Source organism: Thunnus albacares, chromosome 16 (genome assembly GCF_914725855.1).
Source record: "Thunnus albacares chromosome 16, fThuAlb1.1, whole genome shotgun sequence".
Taxonomy (NCBI): domain Eukaryota; kingdom Metazoa; phylum Chordata; class Actinopteri; order Scombriformes; family Scombridae; genus Thunnus; species Thunnus albacares.
The window spans coordinates 6,174,533-6,195,501 of NC_058121.1; the positions used below are offsets into that span (position 1 = coordinate 6,174,533).

Below are 20,969 nucleotides of genomic sequence, written 5' to 3' on the forward strand. Positions count from 1 at the left end.
CACACTTGTGTAAGTTAAATACTGGACCAGAACTGGCTCCAAACTAGTTCTGTCACTAATCATGCTCACAGGTTCACGCCTTAAACTTAGATTTTTGGTGAGACACTTTCAACTTTTAGCAGGTGAATGTGAAAACAGCCTTCTGGTGTTAAACTCTGCACATACATCATTCTGCACAGTGAAGCTCAAACATCCAACTGAAGGAGCAAGAAGAAAAAAATGTTTTAGTGGAGGAGGACTTTAACAATAGCCCTTAGATTACTGTAAGGCCACGTTCAGACCAAATCTGGCAACGTGTGACAAACGGCAGCCCTCCCATTCATCTGAATGGAGGCAGTGCGTTTAGACTGCAGGAGAGGGTACTGCATAGGGCTCAGCAAAAAAAAAGGCAGCGCTCATATGGCGAAAGTTGAACCAGAATTAACTTTTGCGGTAACGCAAACCCAACATCACGCAGTGTTGGCCAATCATGTAAGCCGGTGATCAGACTGAAGACGCCCGAGGGAAGAGGAACCTTATTTACCGCTGCTTATCGAGGAACTGTGAGGATGGAAGAGAGACCCATCGCCGCCATGATGACATTTCCAGAGCTGTACAACCCTGCCACGAGGGAGTACGAGGATGTAAATCGCTATGCACTCAGTTGTGCTGCAAGTCGGAATTTCTGGTTAGTATTTCTACTTATGCTATGATCAGATTTGTCACATCACACAAATGGGCCATGTAGTGACACACCCACACATCCGCAGAAACCTGCATGGTAGTGCCGCATTGCTGGATTTGGTCTTAACACGACCGGATACAGCAACTGTGTCTGTGAAGGCACACCATACTAATTTGGAAAGCTACACTTGTTGTTGTTTACACTAAAACATGATACTGCTGTTACCATATTTGGGCACATTGGAAAGGCATTTTCTTAGGAAAAATGCTTTTAACGCTTGAACGGGGGGTCAAATTTGAAAAGGAAAGATTGAATTAGATGGCTTAGCCCAACTCCACCCAAAAATACCAACTCCAAAGAACACCAGGCTTAAAAGCACGGAGCTATTCTAGAGTTCTTCAGTGTAGGTCAGCAGTCGGTGTGCGTGTGTGCTTTCTGCTGTGTCATAGTGGGTATGACAGACAGACAACCAAAGACACAGACATACACCGGGCAGCATTACTTACTCACCCTCAGACCAGCTGCCATAGCATGCATACACACACACACACACACACACACACACACACACACACACACACACACACACACACACACGTAGATACACACAATTAAACACATGCACACGCTGAGACACACCCTGATTTCTCTCCACTCCTCATGCAGACAGTTTTTTAATGGGGGTGTTAATTAATTATGAATGAGGAGCAGGAGGCAGATTTTGCCTCCCAAAGTCACATCTTCACAAACTCAGTCAGACAACATAGCCATCCCAGACACACAGCCATTTTACAGTTCCTGCATGCTGCTATTTTAGGTATAAACTGTCTGTTATCAACATTATTGTATACGAAAAGTGATACTTTCATTGAGGAATCTTGATGTTAATCCTCTTAGTTAAACAAAGCATATACTGTGACTAAAATACAGCACAAGATGACAAAAAAGTAGTATTAAACACAAATGTGAGCTACAAAACTAAAATGAAATAAAATTCAAGAAAAATGTGCTTTCTTTCATGCAAGTTCCATGTTTTCAATCAGTGTTGCTTACTCTTAATTGGTCAGGTTGCATGACAGTCTTTTGAGAAAACACATCTAAAGCTTCAATTTAATGCTTTCTTAAAAATGCTTTTCCTCATGTAACGTAAAAGTAGTCCCTTCCACAAAAAGCACCTAAAAACTCTATAAACAAACAGAAAAAACACTAAACTAATGAAGTAATTTATCATAGACATGTTTAATTCTTATCAACATGTGATCCAGATGCAATCAGAAAAAAAAGGTAGAATAAAGAATGAAACTGTGATGAAAAGAAAGAAAAGCTTGCGTGTTTAGAAACAGTTTAAATCTGACATCGTAGCAGCTGACATCCTCGGATGTCTGTTTCTGGGTAAATGCGGCCTACGTGTGTCATGGAAATGTATGTATGTGTGTGTTGATGCATGCTGTAAGTGAGAAGAACGGACAAGACAGCTGCTGACTCCTGTCTGATCTGGAGGAGGTGCAGGATGTATGTGTGTGTGTGTGTGTGTGTGTGTGTGTGTGTGTGTGTGTGTGTGTGTGTGTGTGTGAGCTATTTAAAAAGCCAGAACAAACGTGCATCAAACAAATTTACAACCGATTGGAGATAAGAATAGACATAAAACACTCTCACCCTCTCTCACACACACACACACACACACACACACTCACACACACACACACACACACACTGTCACAGAATGAGGTTTAAAGGGTCGTGGGTACTACTGGAGGTTCATGGATGAATAAGCCATTAGTGAATCACACACAGATAAACAGACAATAACAACAGCAGTCGCACAACTAACTAGGGCATCACTCTGAGGATTAGGGGCACGTCTCTCTCTCTACATCCGCTCCATCCTGCTGCAATTCTGTACTTTTGTGAAGGATGGACAGGTGTGTCTCCACCTTTCCCTTTGCTCTAATCTACTACTGAAGAAATCAGCTGAATTAAGTTAATAACACTACTTAGTGCATTGTACCAGTTTTTGTTTTATGCATTTATTTCATGTAGTCTGACCTTTGACCTTTAGCTGGACCACCCTTTGACTCCTTCTCTTGTGCCACCATCAGGCCAAAATATCCACTGGGAAAGCTAATCTAATGGGAAAGCTTCTATGAAATGTATTGAACACATTCGTGCTCCTTAGAGGATGAACCCCTTTGATTTTAAAGGATAGATTCACAATTTTTCAAGTTTGTCTAAAACCAACAGTCAGCTGCCCAAATAAATGATAACACGTTTTTCTTGCTATAATCATTCCCCTTGTTTACATTAGCCATTAAGATATCCCTTACAAATGTGCTTTTAGTGATGGGAACAAAATCCACAGCTTGCCCTCTGTGAAAAAATGTAAATAAAAGTTAACTAGAAGCAAATATGAGGTTTTGGTCTTCCAAATTAGGCAAATCAAGATGATGTCTTTTTAGTACCAATTTCCCTCTTTTTGTTACAATCCTTCCACTGCAGGTACTATTGTTTTAAGACAAACTTGAAAAATTGTGAATTTATCCCCAAGGATGTTTCCTATAGTACCATCATCAGGACAAACTTGACATGACCACACAGTACAGTTTGTACTACAGTAGATGTCTGCATTGGTAAATGTCCAGTTGGCATGTATGATCTGCTATAACTTTCGGGCTGCAAGTCCACAGCAGATGATGAAATTAATGCCACCAGCACCACTTCACCCTACATGGACATGGAAAATATAATGTGAGATTCGGGCTCTGAGAAGAGTACAGTACATCCATATTGAGGGATGTAATTAGCATGGCAGCATCTAGGGACCATTCATGGTTTTTTAAGGGGGTCAGAGTGCCTCAAACTATGTTATACAGTGGTTAAACAGCGTGTGAAACCTCCTTCCCCACACCTTTCTGATGTTGGATTTGGGGGTTGTGTACAACAATTTCTGTAATTTTCTGAAACCGACAATCTGACAAGCACACCCACTTTATGCAGTTTTCCTATTTTTCACACAACTTGATTCAACTTCACAACTGTCATTTTTTATGCAGGCGAGCACCAACTGTAAATGCCTTCGAGGACATACTGTCCAAAAGCGTGTACTGTTCAAGAGGGTTATTGTATGATGGCAGCATTTTCACAGTGTGGCCTCTGGGAACAGCCATAAACACTTTGTGCTATAAAGACTTAGACCATGGATGTATTCAATGGTCTAAATCACACAGTGGCCACTTGTGGTAGTGCAACAAAAAAATCCCCTGTAGCCCAAAAGGCATTTCACCTATATACCACTATTATAAAAGAGACATCTGTATAACTGTTGACCAGACACTTAGAACTGCAAACAACATCAATAATTACTCTTTGTATTAGGAATTTTGAATCCATTATGGTTTTATATTTGTAAAACTTTGCCAGAACCCAGAAAAGTGTTTTTTAAATGTGGGAGAAACATTAATGAGCATGTGCAGCGGGCCGCACAATGCAGAAGAAAACCCACTAGGTGAGCGGTTTTCATTTGAGTTAATGGGTGCCACCTTTGAGTCAGGTATCCAGTTCCTACAATACATCTATGCTTTAGACACAGTTGGACGTGTTGTAAGAACTAATTCATTTCAAACATAGCCCTGCCTTTAGACATTTATTCTTCCATCCGTTCATTCATTCATTATCTATATCCACTGACTTCCTAAAAAGGTTTTGTGAATTTGACTCCAGTCTTCGTTTGACGGAGCCACTCTAAAAATATGGTGATTTGATTTACTCTTTGCCATTTTTATCTGATTGATTAAATTATATAATTCATGTCTGTACTGTACATGGTTTGAAAGAAAAAGCCGGAGTAAGAGATATTGTCAAATAGAAACATTTACTAAAACAATTAGCTGACTTCACAGGTAGTCAGTAGATGGAAAATTATTAATTGCGGACAATTAATAACTGATTAGCTCGATTGTTTAAGTCATATATCATGTATCAGCCATCCATCATCCTTGGCAGGAACATGGGTTGCTGTCCTTGCTGACATGGGTGTGAAGCAGGGAACACCCTGGACAGATCATCAGTCTATCACAGGGCTAAAACAGACGAGCATTCACATCCACGGGAAATTTACAGTCACCAGTTAACCTGAGCTGCTTGTCTTTGGACTAAGGGAAGAAACCAAACACCAGGAGGAAACCCATACAGACACAGCGAGAACATTCAAGCTCAACATTGAAACACAGAAACCATCTTGCTCACTGGACCACTGTTCCACCCATTTACCAAGAAACTGTATCAAGTAATTGCTGCCTCTGAAATGTGAGTGATTGCAGACTAAAAGATAATGTAGTTAATAAAAAAAAAATGTTTTCAGCCCTAATGGAATATATTGTGCAGGCCAACAGTTACGTCATCTCATTAGGATCCTTTCTAATATATTCACTTCATTGTGCTGCATGGAGGACCCCCGGACCCCCCTCAAGCACCCTTGAGCATCCACAAAACCCCATGATGCACAAAACAGAGTAAGTCTGCATGCAAAACCCTCTCCACACTGAACCCAACAAAGGATGTAAAACCGGGGCTCAAATCACCTGTTCAGTTCACATTCTGTACTCAACCTGCTCCCTACATACAAACACACACATGATCATGCAGTGCACATACACACCCACACCAAAAGACTCGTTTGTATGCATGACAATCTCAGACCCTCCTCTTCATCATCATCACCGTGACTCAATCTATTAGGGAGAACGGAGAATAACCCATAAACGAATATCAGACTTACATAACGGGCAACACACACACACACACATCGCCTTATTGCACTGATGGCACGCCAAATACACACACACACACACACACACACACATTCACATCTCACCCATATTTCGTCGCCGAAAAGCACGCAATGCTATTTTGTAACACACGAACAAATTATCGATTTATCGCCGAAATTATGTGAAAATCATATAATGCCATTAATTTTTTTTCTCTCATTGGTAAAGAAAATGCTCGCATGAATAAATTCCCATTCAAATTAGATATAGACACGCATCATCAGGTATCTGAACAGAAATCTCTGATTTTAAGCCAACTACTGTTAATGTACCTGTTTGAAAATAAACTGACTTTAAAACCCTAACGGTTATTAATGTTACACGACATAAAATACAAAATTTTAATGGTAAAAATAAAAATATGTATAATAAATTGCATCAATTCTTGTTAACGGCTAATGGACTTTTGAAAAGAAAGCCTGACATCTCAATTTTTCTGCCTTTTTTTTTGGCTTCTTACCCTTTTTTCCAGGTTCCCAGATCCTCCTCCAAAGGAGACTCTCTCCGTTGCCCAGCGCCTGCCGAGTGCTCGAGGACAGCTGCCACAGCGCGAGCCGCAGATGCTTCTTTGCCGACAGTCCGGCAGTAGCCAATCAGAGGCCGTTCGAAACAGAGCAACGGAAAAACTGACCAATAGGAGACGAGATGTGTCTAGCGAAGGGGTCCCCTCTTCTGAGTAGACAGGGGCGTGTCTCCTGCCTCTGGAGACATATGTTGCCTTCAAATGCTGTCGGAAATATAGCGGTTAGTACCTGATGAGCTGCTAATGCAACTGATAATACTAATTATAGAAGTTCTTAACGGTTAAGTATAAACACTGAAGTACATTTACTAAAGTACAATTTGAAGTACTTGTACTTTACTTGAGTATTTCCATTTGATGCTACTTTATACTTCCACTCCACTACATTTCAGAGGGAAATGTTGTACTTTCTACTCCACTACATTTATCTGACAGCTTTAGTTAATTTTCAGATGAAGATTTGACACAATGGATAATATAACAAGCTTTTAAAATACAACACATCGTTAAAGATGAAACCAGTGGTTTCCAACCTGTTTGGCTTTTGACGTCTTGCAAAGTAGTGTTTAGTCTGGGTCACATTTCAGATGTCTATGAGTTGTTAACAGCTCCTCCAAATAGTGATTTTTTTCCTCTAAACTTCTCACATGGTCTCATTTCAATAAATGTTCAAATGATCCAATATTTCACAAAAAATCAAAGATGGAGGAAAAAGTCCAAAAACTGAAAAAAGATTTTTGTATCAGAACTTTGTTTTTTCTTCTTTCCTCTCCCACTAACATCTCACGACCCCTCAGATTTATCTGGTGACCCTTTGGAGGGGCCCAACTCCTAATTTGGGAACCTCTGGACTAAACTAGCTAACTGTATATAAAATAGTTGAAACCAGTTCCGCCTCCAGCAGCTACAACAGTAACATGCTGCTCTAACACTGATGCTTCAGTATTTATCAAATAATCTAATGATGCTATATATAATAATATATCAGTCAGAGGGACCAAACCACTATTTTTACTGCAATACTTTAGCTACATCAAGTTCATAATACTTATGTACTTTTACTTGTAATGGAGTATGTTTACATAGCTGTATTGCTGCTTTTGAATCAATGAATTTTTAATCTCAACCTTCAACCCAAAATGAATGAGAAGTCATTAAAGTGCACAGAGAAATTGGAAAAAAAGATTTTAATAGATTTTTCAACTTTTTACTTTTTAAAAAATCAATTTCTTGGCAATTCCATTTGCTATGGAAGTTTGTGTGCTATGATCAAAGCTCCAGAAAAGCTACTAATGGATCTTGTAATGAGATTATTTTTTACATCAGTAGGACTCTAACACATCATTCTGCAACCTCAAGAAGAATTTCCGAGTTGCACCACTGGACTCATCATTGCTTTATAGTCTAAGGTACCATAATGTATACAGGTTTGTCATTTAATGCCATGTGCCTTATTTATTTATTTAATTTCATTCAAAGACTATATATCTGTTTTCTTACCTCTAAGCCTTTCTCTTGTACTGCTGTAAAGTGAACGTTCTTCAGGGGATCAATTAAGATTTATCTTATGTTATCTTTTTTCACAGAATAGTATTTTGTAAAAAAACAAAAAACAAAAAACATTACTTTACAATGTCACATTGGACTTTACAGGCCCACATTGGTTCACAACCAAACCTAAGCTAGTTAAATAACTCCCTGAAAAAAAGCTAAATCTGATATTTCATTTGCAAAGATCTAAACTGATGAAAACATTTATGGCCCTTCATCCCTGATGGAGTGCAGGCTATGGTTTCTTTATTTAGTTCTGTTGCTGCATCACAAAGACATTCTGTACTGATTGATTGCTGAGATGAAACACTAGATAACAACAACAGCAACGAAAAAAAGCACTTTCTCACAGGCTCAAGTTTTCAGACTCAGAGCACTTGAATGCTGCACTTCCAGTGACAAGAGCTTACAAGGGGCTCTTGAAGGCATCAATATGAGGCTGAAGGGCCACAGGATGGAGAAAGCCTTTTCTCCTTGGCAGCATGGCTGACTGGCGCTGTGGTGGGAATTACAAGAAGTGCGAGCAGAGGTCTGTTACAGGTCTCAAGTGATGAATAATTAAGCAACAAAACTGTCTGCAGATTCACAGCATTTTCAGAGAGACAGTGAAGCTAATGACTTACTGTACAGAATGTTATGTGATAAAGTACTGTATGATAAATAAATATAATCTAGATTTACAAAGTCTCAGCTTGCAGGGAATATACAAAAGCTATTACCTTTGGTATTTAACTGATATATTTGTTAATCAACACTCCTCATTGTTACAAAAACTAAAATACCAACTTGAATCTTGCTTATTCACTCTGACTTTTGGAAATACACACTTGTTCTCCCTTCTGGATATTTTTCCTTTTTTTAAATGAAATAAATTAGTCGTGTGCACATCCACAAAACCTCAGTGGGGTAGTTGAAGGAAGAGTTGTAGTTGGTCGAAACGTGGCAAATAAATAAAAGGGAGCTCTGATTCAATGTGCAGGTACTCCTTGTATCTAGTTTAGTTGTTGTTTGTATCCAGCACCTATCCCACTGAGGTTTTGCAGATGTGCACACGATTATTTTGTTTCATTGGAAAAAGAAAAGAAAAACATTAAGAGGGGAGAGTAAGTGCGTATTTCCAAAAGCTGTATAAAAGCAAGCACACCTGTCACTAAGAAAAAAACAAAAGAAAAACATGTCCCACTCATTTGATGCCCCCCTCCTTATTTGGCGCTCTAGACGACCTATGTGTCCTATGCCATGTGCCGCCCCTGTTCACTGACACTGGGCATGTAACAATTTTGGCTTCAAACTGTAAATCAAATTATTCCTCTTTGTTTACAGTTATTAAAAATAACCAGAGTTTGACACAGAAAGACAACTCCGGCTGTCTTCAACAAACCCTTGCAAGTCAACAAACTGTCACTCACGAGAGTTTGATGTGTTCTCCACACACACATTAACAACAGGCAAGGAAAATGCTGAGTGCTGCTGTGTTCATTTGATGTCAGCAAACTTTGCTGAGCCACAGTAGAGACTGAAGAGGGACCTGACATCAAAGACAGATTAGTAAGCTGCTTGTAAGGGGGAAAAAAATCCCCAAAAAATTCTCTCACATTGAATTTTGACTTCAAAGTGATATCACACAGTGGATTTGAGTAGTTAAACCTTTAACTGTAACATACAGTTAGATAACACTGGGCCTTTAGGCTAAATCACAAGAAACAGTCCTTTTTTTATTCACGGTTCATTTCTTACATTGTTCAAGTACAAAGTTAAAATGCCTTTTTAATTAGTTCATATTCATACAAGAGTAAAATAATAATAGTGCCTTTTCATTACTACGACAAACTTAAATACAGTCATTGTAAAGACAAACTTGATTTATACTCCTAACAATATATTTTTCTTATTTTCAGATACAATTTTAGCACCTTTTGAAACACCACCAGTTCTTCTTTTCCTAAAAGCTCATCTTTCATTTAGTCCATGAGATGAGTGTCTGACTGCGCCACAGCATTGTGTCTGTAGGTGTTGTGCATGTATCTCTGTGTTTTGTGTGTAAAGAACAGTGTTTTGTGTGTATGTGAATGTAAGTGTATCAGTGTTGAAAACAGCGCATCACTCAGCCTAAAAGCTGTCGATAGGCGAACAGAAACATCATCACCGTGACATCCATCACTCAAAGTTGACGGATGTCAATCAAAACATCGACTTCATTCCTCATGCTTTTGTCCGACTGCACTCTCAAACAGATGCATGTTGAAATAACACCGCTTGTGTTGTCCTTGAAAACTAACATGAGCTGAAAATCAGCCAGTGGTTTCCAACCTTTTTGTCTTGTGACCCTTTAAAATAAAGCAATAGCTGGTTGCATAATAGTTTGTATGCTTTTATATACAAGATGCAATTCGAAGAGACAAATATTCCATATTATTTCATGTCTAATTTTCAAACTAATTCACAAATTCACTCCTACTCAACCAACCAGTGTTCAAACATTTATTGTGAGTAGGGGTACATTTTCAACCAGATTTGATTATAATTACATCCTCCTTAAATTCTACAGAGCATATTATCTGTTCCATAATCTTCAATAATCTATTTACGTCATAACGTAAATATTTTTAACAGAGAGGTCATCAATAAGGCCTTTTCTCCCTAACCCTGCACATAAAGTTTTGGTATTTGTGTGTCAGTCTTTGTCAGTTTCAATTTTAACCTGTGCAAATCAAAACAAGCTGCAGATTGTTTTAGTATTTTAGAGGTCTAAAGAGGGGAAAACATTCAATATTTCACAAGAGTCTATGTTTGCAGCTCTGTGAGGCTAACATCAGCAGCTGATGTTAAGTGACTAGAAGGTCGACCATATTCACCCTCTTTGTTTAGTGTGTTAGCATACTAACGAACTAATTACAAAAAGTACAGCTGAGGCTGATGGGAATGTCATTTAGTCAGAAACCAAAGAATTGGGCAAATCAAAAATTCTGATGATGATGATGATGCTAGATGAAAAGTTAAGGGATCACTGATGTCATTATAAATCTTCCTGATGGGGACATGAATGTCTGTACCAAATTTCAAGGTAGTTCATCCAATATTTTTAAAGATATTTCACTCAGAAACATAAATGTTGACTTCATTGGATATCTTTAACAAATTTCATGGCATGTAGATACATTAGTCTGGTCGTCAACTGGACAACCGACGTTGCCATGCCACGAGTTTGGCATAAAATATGAACTAAACTCTGTGTAGTAGACATTTTGTTCTTTTTCTTATCTATCTTGTTGATTATTTTGCCCCAAATTTATCTTACGACTCTTTAGGAGGCGATGAAGCCCAAATTGAAACTTTGGTTTTTGCTTCAGGTATTTCAACATCGCAGCCGGTGTTATTTCAGCTCCTCTCTTATTTGAGAGTGTCCTGTACCTCATCAGTTCAACAATTTCTTCTGGCATCCTTGGGTACAATAGAACAAGTCACTATACTAACTGTAATATATGCTTTCTCTAGCCTCTCTCTCTCCCCTCTAGGCTGAGACTGAACTGAACTGAGCACCAACCTGGAACAGTACACACACACAATAACAGATTATTATTGTAATTATTATTACCATTATTATTATTATCATTACTCCCTAATCTAACATGGAATCAGAGATTACACTGACTGACTGACATGCAGCACCTGGGGGTGGGGGGTGGGGGGTTGGGTGGGGGTTTGGGAGCACCAAGCGGCGGAGGGGTGATGATGTCACACCCAGCGGCGCCGTGGAAAGCCTGATGGCAACAGGCGGCCGGCAAGAAACACAGTGTGTATGCATGTGTGTGTATGAATGATGTGTTTTGTAGCAGAAGGAGTTTAGACAAGCATGAGCCTCGGCACCATGTTCTGCGGTTATGAGTGTGTTTCCAGCAAATGTGTGCGTGTGTGTAACCTGCAAAGAGCACTGTAAAAAAGAGCAGAGTTTAAAAAGCACCTGAAGGTTGGTTGTATAAACAGAGAGTAAACATGATGGAAAAAAACCTGCTGGTTTACTGTTGGTTTTTTGTGACTGTTTGTGCATGTGTGTGTCTGTGTATAGGTGTGTGTGTGTGTCTGTGTATAGGTGTGTGTGTGTGTTCGTGTGTGTGTTTGTGTGTGTGTGTGTGTGTGTGTGTGTGTGTGTGTGTGTGTGTGTGTCAGCATAGACTGCACATGTCCAGTTGTTAGCTGGTATCTGAGGAAGGTCAGAGGATTTGGAAGGCTTCCCGGAAAAGATGGTCGTCTGAAGACCAAAAGCACCAGACTGAAAGATTTTTTTTCCTCAAGAGACAGCCCTGTTTAAATAAATAGTAAATCAGCGTAGAAGGACATTTACACATTATGTCTGTGTTTATAATAGTCTTGGAAACACTTTATTACATATCTGCCACAATTGATGACAATCAAATCTTCTTTACTTGCTTATTTTTTATTCAAGGTCAGGGAGTGGCTGAGTTAATCCCAGAATGCATTGGGCAAAAGGCAGAAAAAATACCCAAGACAGATCCTAGATGTCTTCCTCTTTGATATAAGGAAACATCTGTTATTTATACAGGGCTATCTGTTTCAGTCATAGGAAGTAGAAAACCAGCATAGTGTCAACAGAGTAAAGGTTTTCCTCTGATTCCAGTGGACGTCGCTGTGTAACTGGAGGACATTTTGCATCCCTATTAAGTACAACAGGAGCCAAATCTGCAAGGGCTGGTGGACTGTGACTGATTTACTGGTCACTTTCACTTTTTCACCAGACAAAAAAGGGCAACATTGGGGCCGAGGCACAAGAGAGGCTGTATTGTAATTGGAAGGTTTGAGGTTTAATCCCCCTATTGACTCCCTTTTACATTAAATGCTGCTGAAGTAACATGCTGAACTCCTAAAAAGTTCACTAATGTTTTAGTTTGTTTCTCAGAGGCAGTGCGGCTGTGGAGGCAGAAATAATCTCGCGGGAGGTGTTTAACCTCACAGGTTGGAGGGTTTTTTTTGTTTCACACCTTAAAGGGACAGGAAATCATCACAAATTCCCTTCATAGTGGTTTAATAATACTGCTGCTTTTTTAAAAAAAATCCAGAAATGGACATGAGAAGAGGTGGGCAAGAAGAGTAGCTTTTGAGGAGAAGAAGGATGCTATACTGTTGCACAGCTGAGATTTTCACATAAAATCCAGAGAGCAAGCTTTATGCAGCGTCATGTCAGAAGTATAGATATGAACACTGAACCTCTTACAAAACGTAGCAACAATGATCAATCCCTCAAAATCTACAGTAAATAAAACTGACGACGTTGGCTGACATTCAGGATCTTGGAGGCTGACCACCTACACGACAATGCTTCAGACAATGAAAGAAGCTCTCATGATGTGTAAAAACAAACTGAGCCACGCCGAGGACAGAGATAAACCTTACGTCATCATTTCACAGTAACTGTTTGTGTCGAGGGATTCTTGAACAGACCGTTCCTTACAAAGAGAAACAGGAATCTAGCAAGAACAGTTTTATGACACATAACTTTATTTGATAATTCTGATAAATTCTAATTGATAAGTCTCAAGCTACTGTATGTTTAGATTATGTGGAACAAATTTTACCCCACAATGATCTAATTTAGATGCAGATATTAACTGTAACATCCAATCTCAGTCTTGAAGCCCAAGGCCTGAGTAGTAGTCAGGCAGTAGAAATACTTAAGATGAAACATCACAGTGTAACAGTTAACAGTAACTAATACAACACAACAGCATTATTACAAATGTGGTATTGTACACCACCAAAAAAAACATGAGGAAAATATCCATTTTTAAAAAGTTACAAGACAGAATATATCTCATAATATCCACCCAAGCTAAAGTTAGGCTAACCTTGAAATACAATCGCTGCCAAAAATGCTCCAAAACCATCAAGAACTTATCAAAACAGTACAAAGTCTTTACAGAAGCGCACAAGTAAACCGTGGATGTGGGTTTTGACAACTGAAATGCATGCACCGATATTCTATATTTCTATGAATGTATGAGAGTGGCCTGAGAATGGCCATATGTGTTCAACTGTATTTAATATGTTTACAGTCATTCTAGTCCAGTGACGTGTAACACTGACCCACAATGCTAGTGTCGCCTCGTTATCCACATTCTCTATACTGCTTTATCTGACCACTGGAGGGCACTAAAGAAATAGACAGCTGCAGCACTGAACACTATGATCTTGGCTCTGATTTTACTTAAAAAGTATTTTCAGAAAGGCACATGCACATCCATAGATGGCTTGCAGGTACTGGGTAACAAACATGAACATAGGAAAAAAAAGGGGAAGATAAAGATATTTTTTGCCAGAAAAAAAACTGGTTGTGTGGTTCGGTCCGCCGAAGTTTAACTCAACTACTGAGATTATTTGGACCTCCACAGCGCCTCCCTCAAGAAACAGAAGAAATTACAATCTGCTTTAGTTGCAGTCGAGTCAGTAAAGGTTTCACAATAATCCCATCTGAAAAGAGTTTGCTTGTTCTTTTTCCTTTTACAAGCCCCTCAGCACACTCTGCCCAATACAATAAGTTTAAAAAATTCCTGATCCACTAAAGTGGCTCGTCAAAATGTCAACTTTTGCTGCCTTTCTTGGCTGGTGTTGCCTCCACGTCTGCTTGTAAGCATTTGGTTAAACTCAGTTAGGGACACAAAACTGCAGCGACTGAAACAACCAGAGACGGTTCAGCCTCCAAGAGCACCAAAAACTGTAAAAGTGTTGTATTAAAGTGGCACCATTTGGACTCTATCACTGCCTGACCAGCACCACAAGCTTTAACTGGTGTGTGTGTGTGTGTATGTGTGTGTGTGTGTGTGTGGGTGTGTGTGTGTGTGTGTGTGTGTGTGTGTGTGTGTGTGTATGTGTATGAGTCTGTGTTTGTGTATGTGTGTGTGTATATTTGTGTTCATTGCACTGTAACACACCAGCAGCACTGTCGCTAAGCATGAATACAGAGTTAAGTGTTATGGTTCAGAGGGATTCATTGGTGTGTCGATTAATTCAGAGAGATATTAAAAACAAAAATTCGGGGGCGTCTTTGTCGGTTTTGCACCCCGTGGAGGTTTGAACTGAAGCTACTACAACACAGTAAAGCCAGAAGACATCAGTTTCAAGGTCGGGCAGGAAGTTTGTACGTGAGGATTTACAGTACAGAAATCCTGCACCGATGTATGTGTGTGTGTGGTAATCAGCAAGGTAGCACCAAGGGGACTACGATTAGCCAGTGGTCTACATGGGAACTAGGAAAGCAGTCCTTTACAGTGTGTATGTATGGGTGTGTGTTTATGTCTGACTGTCCGGTCATCTGTGTCATTCTGCATCAGCCAACCTTCATGTACTAGCTGTACACTGTGTGTAATTATGTGTGTTATTAGATACTGTTTATGTGTGAATGTGTGTGTGTGTGTGTGTGTGTGTGTGTGTGTGTGTGCGTGTGAGAGAGAGAGAGTTGGTGTGTGACTAGTTGCAGGCGAAGTACTCCTTGAGTGGGGCGAAGAGGTGCCTGATGACAGGGACGCTCCAGGAACGTCCCAGCAGCCTTTGCCTGGCCAGACGACTCATGTTGGACACGTCGGTGTAGTGGACGGGGAAACCGAACACCCTGGAGACACACATGAGAACATTTTTAGATTGGACTGGAGAAAATCTTATTACATTTCAAATCTTAATAAACTGGTTTGTAGATGTATGATGTAATGGAAATCGTGTCATCTCCAGATTGGCTGAAAATTATCTTCCTTCTGCAGCTGAATAAATCATTTAAAAACCAACTGACAAAGTTGATAACTGGACTGTTTTTATTATCTCATGAAAAGTTGACATCTTGGAGATACATAGTTTTCTTTGGACTCTTTTGGACTTTTAAAGTTATATGTAAAAAAAAAAATCTGTGAATTCATACTATTCAAATATGTACGTACACGAGTGTCATCTTACACGACTCCAAAAAGCTTTCACTCTCCACATATCTTGCCCTGTTCTTCCTAAACACTTTACCACATACACATGCCCTGTTACTGATTTCCTGAACAAAAGGTCACATCTGTGTCAATACAAATTGTTAAAACATTTTTTTAATTCACAACCTATTGCTATGCAGCTCTGGGTTGAAACATGAAAAATGCAAACAAACACACACACACACACCACTGTACCTTTCCATCTCAGTACACCAGAGGATGTCCTCCTTGTTGTCCATGTAGACAGGGAAATGCTCATCTTTCCCCTGCTTCACAGAGTTGGAGCGTGTCGTTATCGTACGCAACTTCTCAAACTGGAATTAGCATCCAGAACCAAACACACGCAAACACACAGACAGACAGACAGACAGACAGACAGGCACACACACACATATCCTTTTTAATTCTACAGCTGTCCCCCTCTTGTGCAGTTATGATACAGTACATGGTTGGTTCAAATTGTGGATTGAAAAAATGACTTTCTCAAATTATTTCGCTCTTGCTGGCAGAGCAAAAGTGCAACAATAGCAGCAGGAAAATGTAGGAAAATTGGCATTAATTATGGATACATTACTGAGAAATATATGTATTAATTCACATTTCCAGACATGTTGGTCCATGGAAGAAAATGATTTTATCTCTATGAAAAACACTCATAGATTGTCAATTACTAAATGTAAACTTATCATTTCATGAGTGTTGGCCAATTTCCAGACTTAAAATGTAACATTAATATATGTTCTACAGTTGCCTAAACTATCCAAATCTCTGTTAGAGACCCGAATCTTTGTTTGGCACTAGGCAGAAAGTTAGATACTGTATGATAATATGCACAGACACACTCACACACACACACAAGTGGATACCTTAGCTGTGCGTCCGTGCTCGAGGCACTCTTGTAGGTCTAGCTTGTCGTTTGTCATGGGCGACAGAGGTCTGCAATCACCAAAATATTGAGAAGAAATGAGAAGACAAAATCATCATCAATATATCATATAAAAACAATATCAGTTTTGGAGTCAAAAATTGTGTGTGTGTGTGTGTGTGTGTGTGTGTGTATGTATCACCTCGACATGCCTGGCAGGTTTCCCCAGAAATATCGGGCACGGTGGGCAGCAGAGACCTCCTTGGCATCGATCATCACTGGGTTACACTGCAGAGGAACAGCAGGGTTTACTTCCTGTTTCACTTAACATGAACATCTGTCTGAAAATGAGACTCTTTTAAACATCATAGGTCTGTTTCTGTGTATATTATTACACTACACTCCTCTCCAGTATAGCCATCTTCCAGTTTGGGTCACCCTCTCTGTGTTTAAGAGTAGGCTTAAAACTTTGCTTTTTGATAAAGCTTATAGTTAGGGCCGGCCGGACTCGGCTTGGACCAGCCCTTAGTTATGCTGCCCTAGACTGCCGGGGGACTTCCCACGATGCACTGAGCTCCTTTCCCCTCCTCCTCCTCTCCATCTGTATGCATTCATGTCCCATTAATGCATGTTACTAACTTGGCTTCTTCTCCGGGGTTTTTTGGATCATGGTCATGGACCGCCTGGTTATGGATCGCAGATTTCTATGGATCGTGGTTGTGGACTGCCTGCTGCCATGGTCCTGCTTGACGCCCACGCCTGCTATTATTATTATTAGTCATATTTCTATTATTATTATTGTTTTTGTTATGATTGTTGTTATTATGCTTCTCCGTGTCTCTCTCCCCCTCCTTCCTTCTTTCTCTCTCAACCCAACCGGTCAAGGCAGATGGCTGGCCAGCTAAAGCCCAGTTTTGCTTGAGGTTTCTTCCTGTTAAGGGGACTTTTTCCTTGCTGCTGTTGCCAAGTGCTTGCTCATGGGAGAATATTGACTCTCTATTAAATAAAGGATATGGTCTAGACCTGCTCTATGTGAAAAGTGCCGTGAGATAACTTCTATTGTGATTTGGCACTATATAAATAAAATTGACTTGACTTGACTTGACAGCCCTGATATAAAATCCCACAAGTTTTCCATCTGAACTTTTCAACAGCAAAAAAGAGCCTTTTCATGAGACAAAAATGTCTTTTTTTATTGCAGTTTACTTATTGTAGTTTTTTGACAGCTGATCTGAAGAGAACACCATCTGAACTAAAATAAGTGAAACAAAAGGTAAAATAAATTGTGATCAATTTTAATATTTGATTTTATATGACGTCCCATGACTCTGTGGCTATAGGTGTCACTTTCTCATGTGTTAACTATGTGTTTTTTGCTTGCAATGTGTACTTTTTTGGTGTCTATGTTAAGAAAAAAAAACATCTTTGAGTATCTAGAAAAGCGCTCTATAATCTAAATGTATTGTAAAGTGACCAGTGTACATTCATTGACGTTCATAGAGATTTCACTAAAGACCTGGGTCATGACAGGTCTCTGACATCTTAGTAATGTACTGTTTGTCTCAATATAGCATATATATCACATATTTACTGTTAAATCACCTGCTGTGCTGTGTCACGTTACCAATTAAAAAAAAACCTAAGGAAGGAAATATGTTCATTTAATAATATTTAAGTGGCCGATGTGCATTCGCTAATCTCCAAAGATTCACCAAAAACCTGGGTCATGGCAGCTGAAATCCAACCACAAGAGGGCAGCAAAGCTGTCTTCTGCTCCAGTTATCACCACTCACGGCTTCATGCGTGTGATTTACTTTTAACACTTTGTCCGAGTGTGTATGGGATTATTGTGTGTCCTGTAATGGGTCAATCTGTGCAGGTGTTTGTGAGTTTGTTTATTTTACCTCTAAAAAGCGTGAGATGTCCCGTTTGTCACTGACTCCCATGGCGACCACATTCTCAAACAGCCAGAAGAACGGCCGCTCGTCGCCCGGTTTTGGTCGAGCCTCGTGTAGCAGACGGTAAAACTCGAAAAACAACCGGCCCGTTCCCTCTGCAGGAGTTCAGCATCCATATTTCATTTCACATGAAGAATTAAAACTAATTAAAGGCAGACAATCGTCAGTGCCTCAACATTCGTTTTTAATTTCATTATTTAAAATTTCTTTGCAAATACTGAGAAAATTGTTTTATTATTTATTATTCATCTTATTTTTCTGAACTTATCCACAGCAGAAAATTGATTCAAAGACCCCTTCTCACCATAAAGGCCTTTCCGTGCAGGATTGACTATGGAGAGGTCGTTGCAGGGGCTTCCTCCTATCACCAGGTCAAATGGTCCCCACTCTTCGATCTAATGGGCAAAACACATCATGAGGTAACATCAGCAGAGAAAAGGGGGTTAAGAAGCAGTTTGGTGGAGTGAATCAATCAAAAAGAATCAACTGGAATTTCAGCTACTTCCTATGTAAACAACTATAAACAACTATGCAATAAACACTTCCTTATTACTGCATGCTGTGTTCAAATGTATCTTCAGTAATCTAAACACAAGTGGTCTGCTGTAAACACAGGTGTGAATGTCCCCAAATCTTACAGAGGAGAATTTCACTTACATGTTTGTGGGTTACGTTGCGCACATCACCCACGTACATGATACGTCCCTGGTGTCGAACCATGCCAACAGTGATGGAGTCTTCACACACCTCAGACGCCACATACTTGTCGACCTGGATGCCCAAATCCTTCAGCACCAGCAGACCTGAGTGCACACATCATTTCATCAGTACAACTGTGGGAGCATTCACTGCCAAACCATCCATGTTGAGAAGTTTTTTTACACAAGCAGCGAGTCCTAAAATGTTACAGTCACACACACACACATGCACACAAGCTTGTTGACACACCTGTTGCAATGCCGTCAAACAGGGATAGGACTCTGATCGGTTGCCTCTTCTCTGCTGCAACTGGAGGATACAACTTGGCTGGCTCCTGAGAGAGAGTTAAGAGAACAAGATTAGATTGTCTGTAAAGACAGAAGAGAGCAGACAGAACGTATCACAAGTCAGCTTTATTCATGATAATGATCTGGGCCTCATTTCCCACAAGCACCTTCAGGCTAAGATGATTGTAAAATCCATCTCACAAACCTTCTAAAGCTTAAGACGTGTTTCCCAAAAGCATAGTAACTGCAGAAGGAACCAAAAACTACATGTTTTATTTAAGTTTTCACTGTTTTTGTACATTTTTAAGTCTACACTTTTTACACGAACGCTGATGTTCTTTGTTAAGTGTTGATGTTTAAAATAAACAAACACAAACAAACATTTATTCAATAACTGATCTGCCAGTTTGTGTCGTCATCATCCTCCTGTCCATTTTCTTGCATCATATTTTCATCTCTTCTGGCTGAAATGCAACTTTCTTGTGTATTTTCCAGTTCTGTATCGTCTCTTTTCTTTTTATTTATTGTGTGTATGTTTATCTCTCACTTACATGCAGTAGCTCTAATATAGAAATGATGACAGAGTGACATACATATTCCTGAAACTTACAGGAACAGCCACCGCTTCATTTTAGTTTTAATATGATCTTCAGAGTAACGTCTGCATCGAGCAGCAGCTAAATCAAAGTTTACTTTCTTCAGTCAGCTTCTATCAAGTAACTCATTTACTTGAATTATAAAAACTGTACATAGACTGTTTATTGTAGATTATGCTTCATCTTCAATCATCTTCAATCTTCATCTTTCAAGTATGAAAAAATGTATTTGTGTATGTGTTTACAACATTTGCATTTTGTGATTTATTTTTCAATATATAGCTCTGCTTACAGACAGTTAAATATACAAAGTGACTTTGAAATGTTTTCTGCATCATCCTCATCACCACAGGCAGCCCAGCTTACGAAGCTTTTAACAGCATGCACGTGCACTTGTTCAATTTCTAACATTCAAAGATAAAATGAGATTATCAGGAAACAAGACCGTGTTCTGCTGGCAAAAGTCTTGCTGAAGAACATCAATAATTGAATGTGAACAATGTTTTGATGTGTATTATCCTTTATGAATAATTTATACGGCCTGCACAATTATTAGGCAAGTGAGTATTCTGACCATATAAATATTTCTATGCACCAACTCTCAACCATATAAACTTGAATTCTTATTGGATTGAATCATTTTCAGGTGATATGTATTTGTGTAATAAGGGACCTTTTATTAACATGTGCATAATTACTAGGCAGCTTCATTACCTCAGGCAAAAATGGGCCTTGAAATAGCTAAACTATTGAGGTGTGACCACTGGACAATCAAACGTTTTATTGCAAATAGTGTGCAAACAGTGTTGCAACAAAACGCATGGAGAAGAAAAGGGGCAAATTAAATGCAAAAGACCTGAGAAGAATTAAATGTGAAGCTACCAGGAAGCCATTATCCTCCAGAACTGCAACCTACCTGGAATGTCCAGAAGTACAAGGTGTCATGTGATCAGAGACATGGTCGAGGTAAAGAAGGCTGAAACATGACTACTACTGAATAAGAGTCACAAGTTGAAGCATC

At 39.4% G+C, this 20,969-nt stretch overlaps 2 protein-coding genes across 8 annotated transcripts in view; both read right to left on the minus strand.

Annotated features, from left to right (window-relative positions):
- LOC122965483 (dihydropyrimidinase-related protein 5-like) overlaps nucleotides 1-6,083 on the minus strand; it is a 30,030-nt gene extending 23,947 nt beyond the window's left edge. Inside the window, exon 1 of the mRNA XM_044329589.1 lies at nucleotides 5,951-6,083. The gene's annotated coding sequence lies outside the window, so the exon portion shown is untranslated. The remainder of the gene's footprint in view (nucleotides 1-5,950) is intronic.
- A 6,546-nt stretch (nucleotides 6,084-12,629) lies between these two features.
- The window catches only part of LOC122999541 (DNA (cytosine-5)-methyltransferase 3A-like), a 62,958-nt gene continuing 54,618 nt past the window's right edge, over nucleotides 12,630-20,969 (minus strand). For 4 of the 7 annotated variants that reach the window (XM_044376513.1, XM_044376508.1, XM_044376507.1 and 1 more), the window contains 8 exons: nucleotides 19,315-19,399; nucleotides 19,024-19,169; nucleotides 18,671-18,761; nucleotides 18,313-18,461; nucleotides 16,611-16,696; nucleotides 16,410-16,479; nucleotides 15,739-15,857; nucleotides 12,630-15,185 (listed from right to left, as the gene is read on the minus strand). In XM_044376513.1, coding sequence (XP_044232448.1) covers nucleotides 15,044-15,185; nucleotides 15,739-15,857; nucleotides 16,410-16,479; nucleotides 16,611-16,696; nucleotides 18,313-18,461; nucleotides 18,671-18,761; nucleotides 19,024-19,169; nucleotides 19,315-19,399 — 888 coding nt within the window. In that variant the 3' untranslated portion in view covers nucleotides 12,630-15,043. The remainder of the gene's footprint in view (nucleotides 15,186-15,738; nucleotides 15,858-16,409; nucleotides 16,480-16,610; nucleotides 16,697-18,312; nucleotides 18,462-18,670; nucleotides 18,762-19,023; nucleotides 19,170-19,314; nucleotides 19,400-20,969) is intronic. The other 3 variants (XM_044376511.1, XM_044376510.1, XM_044376509.1) reach the window with 2 other exon arrangements.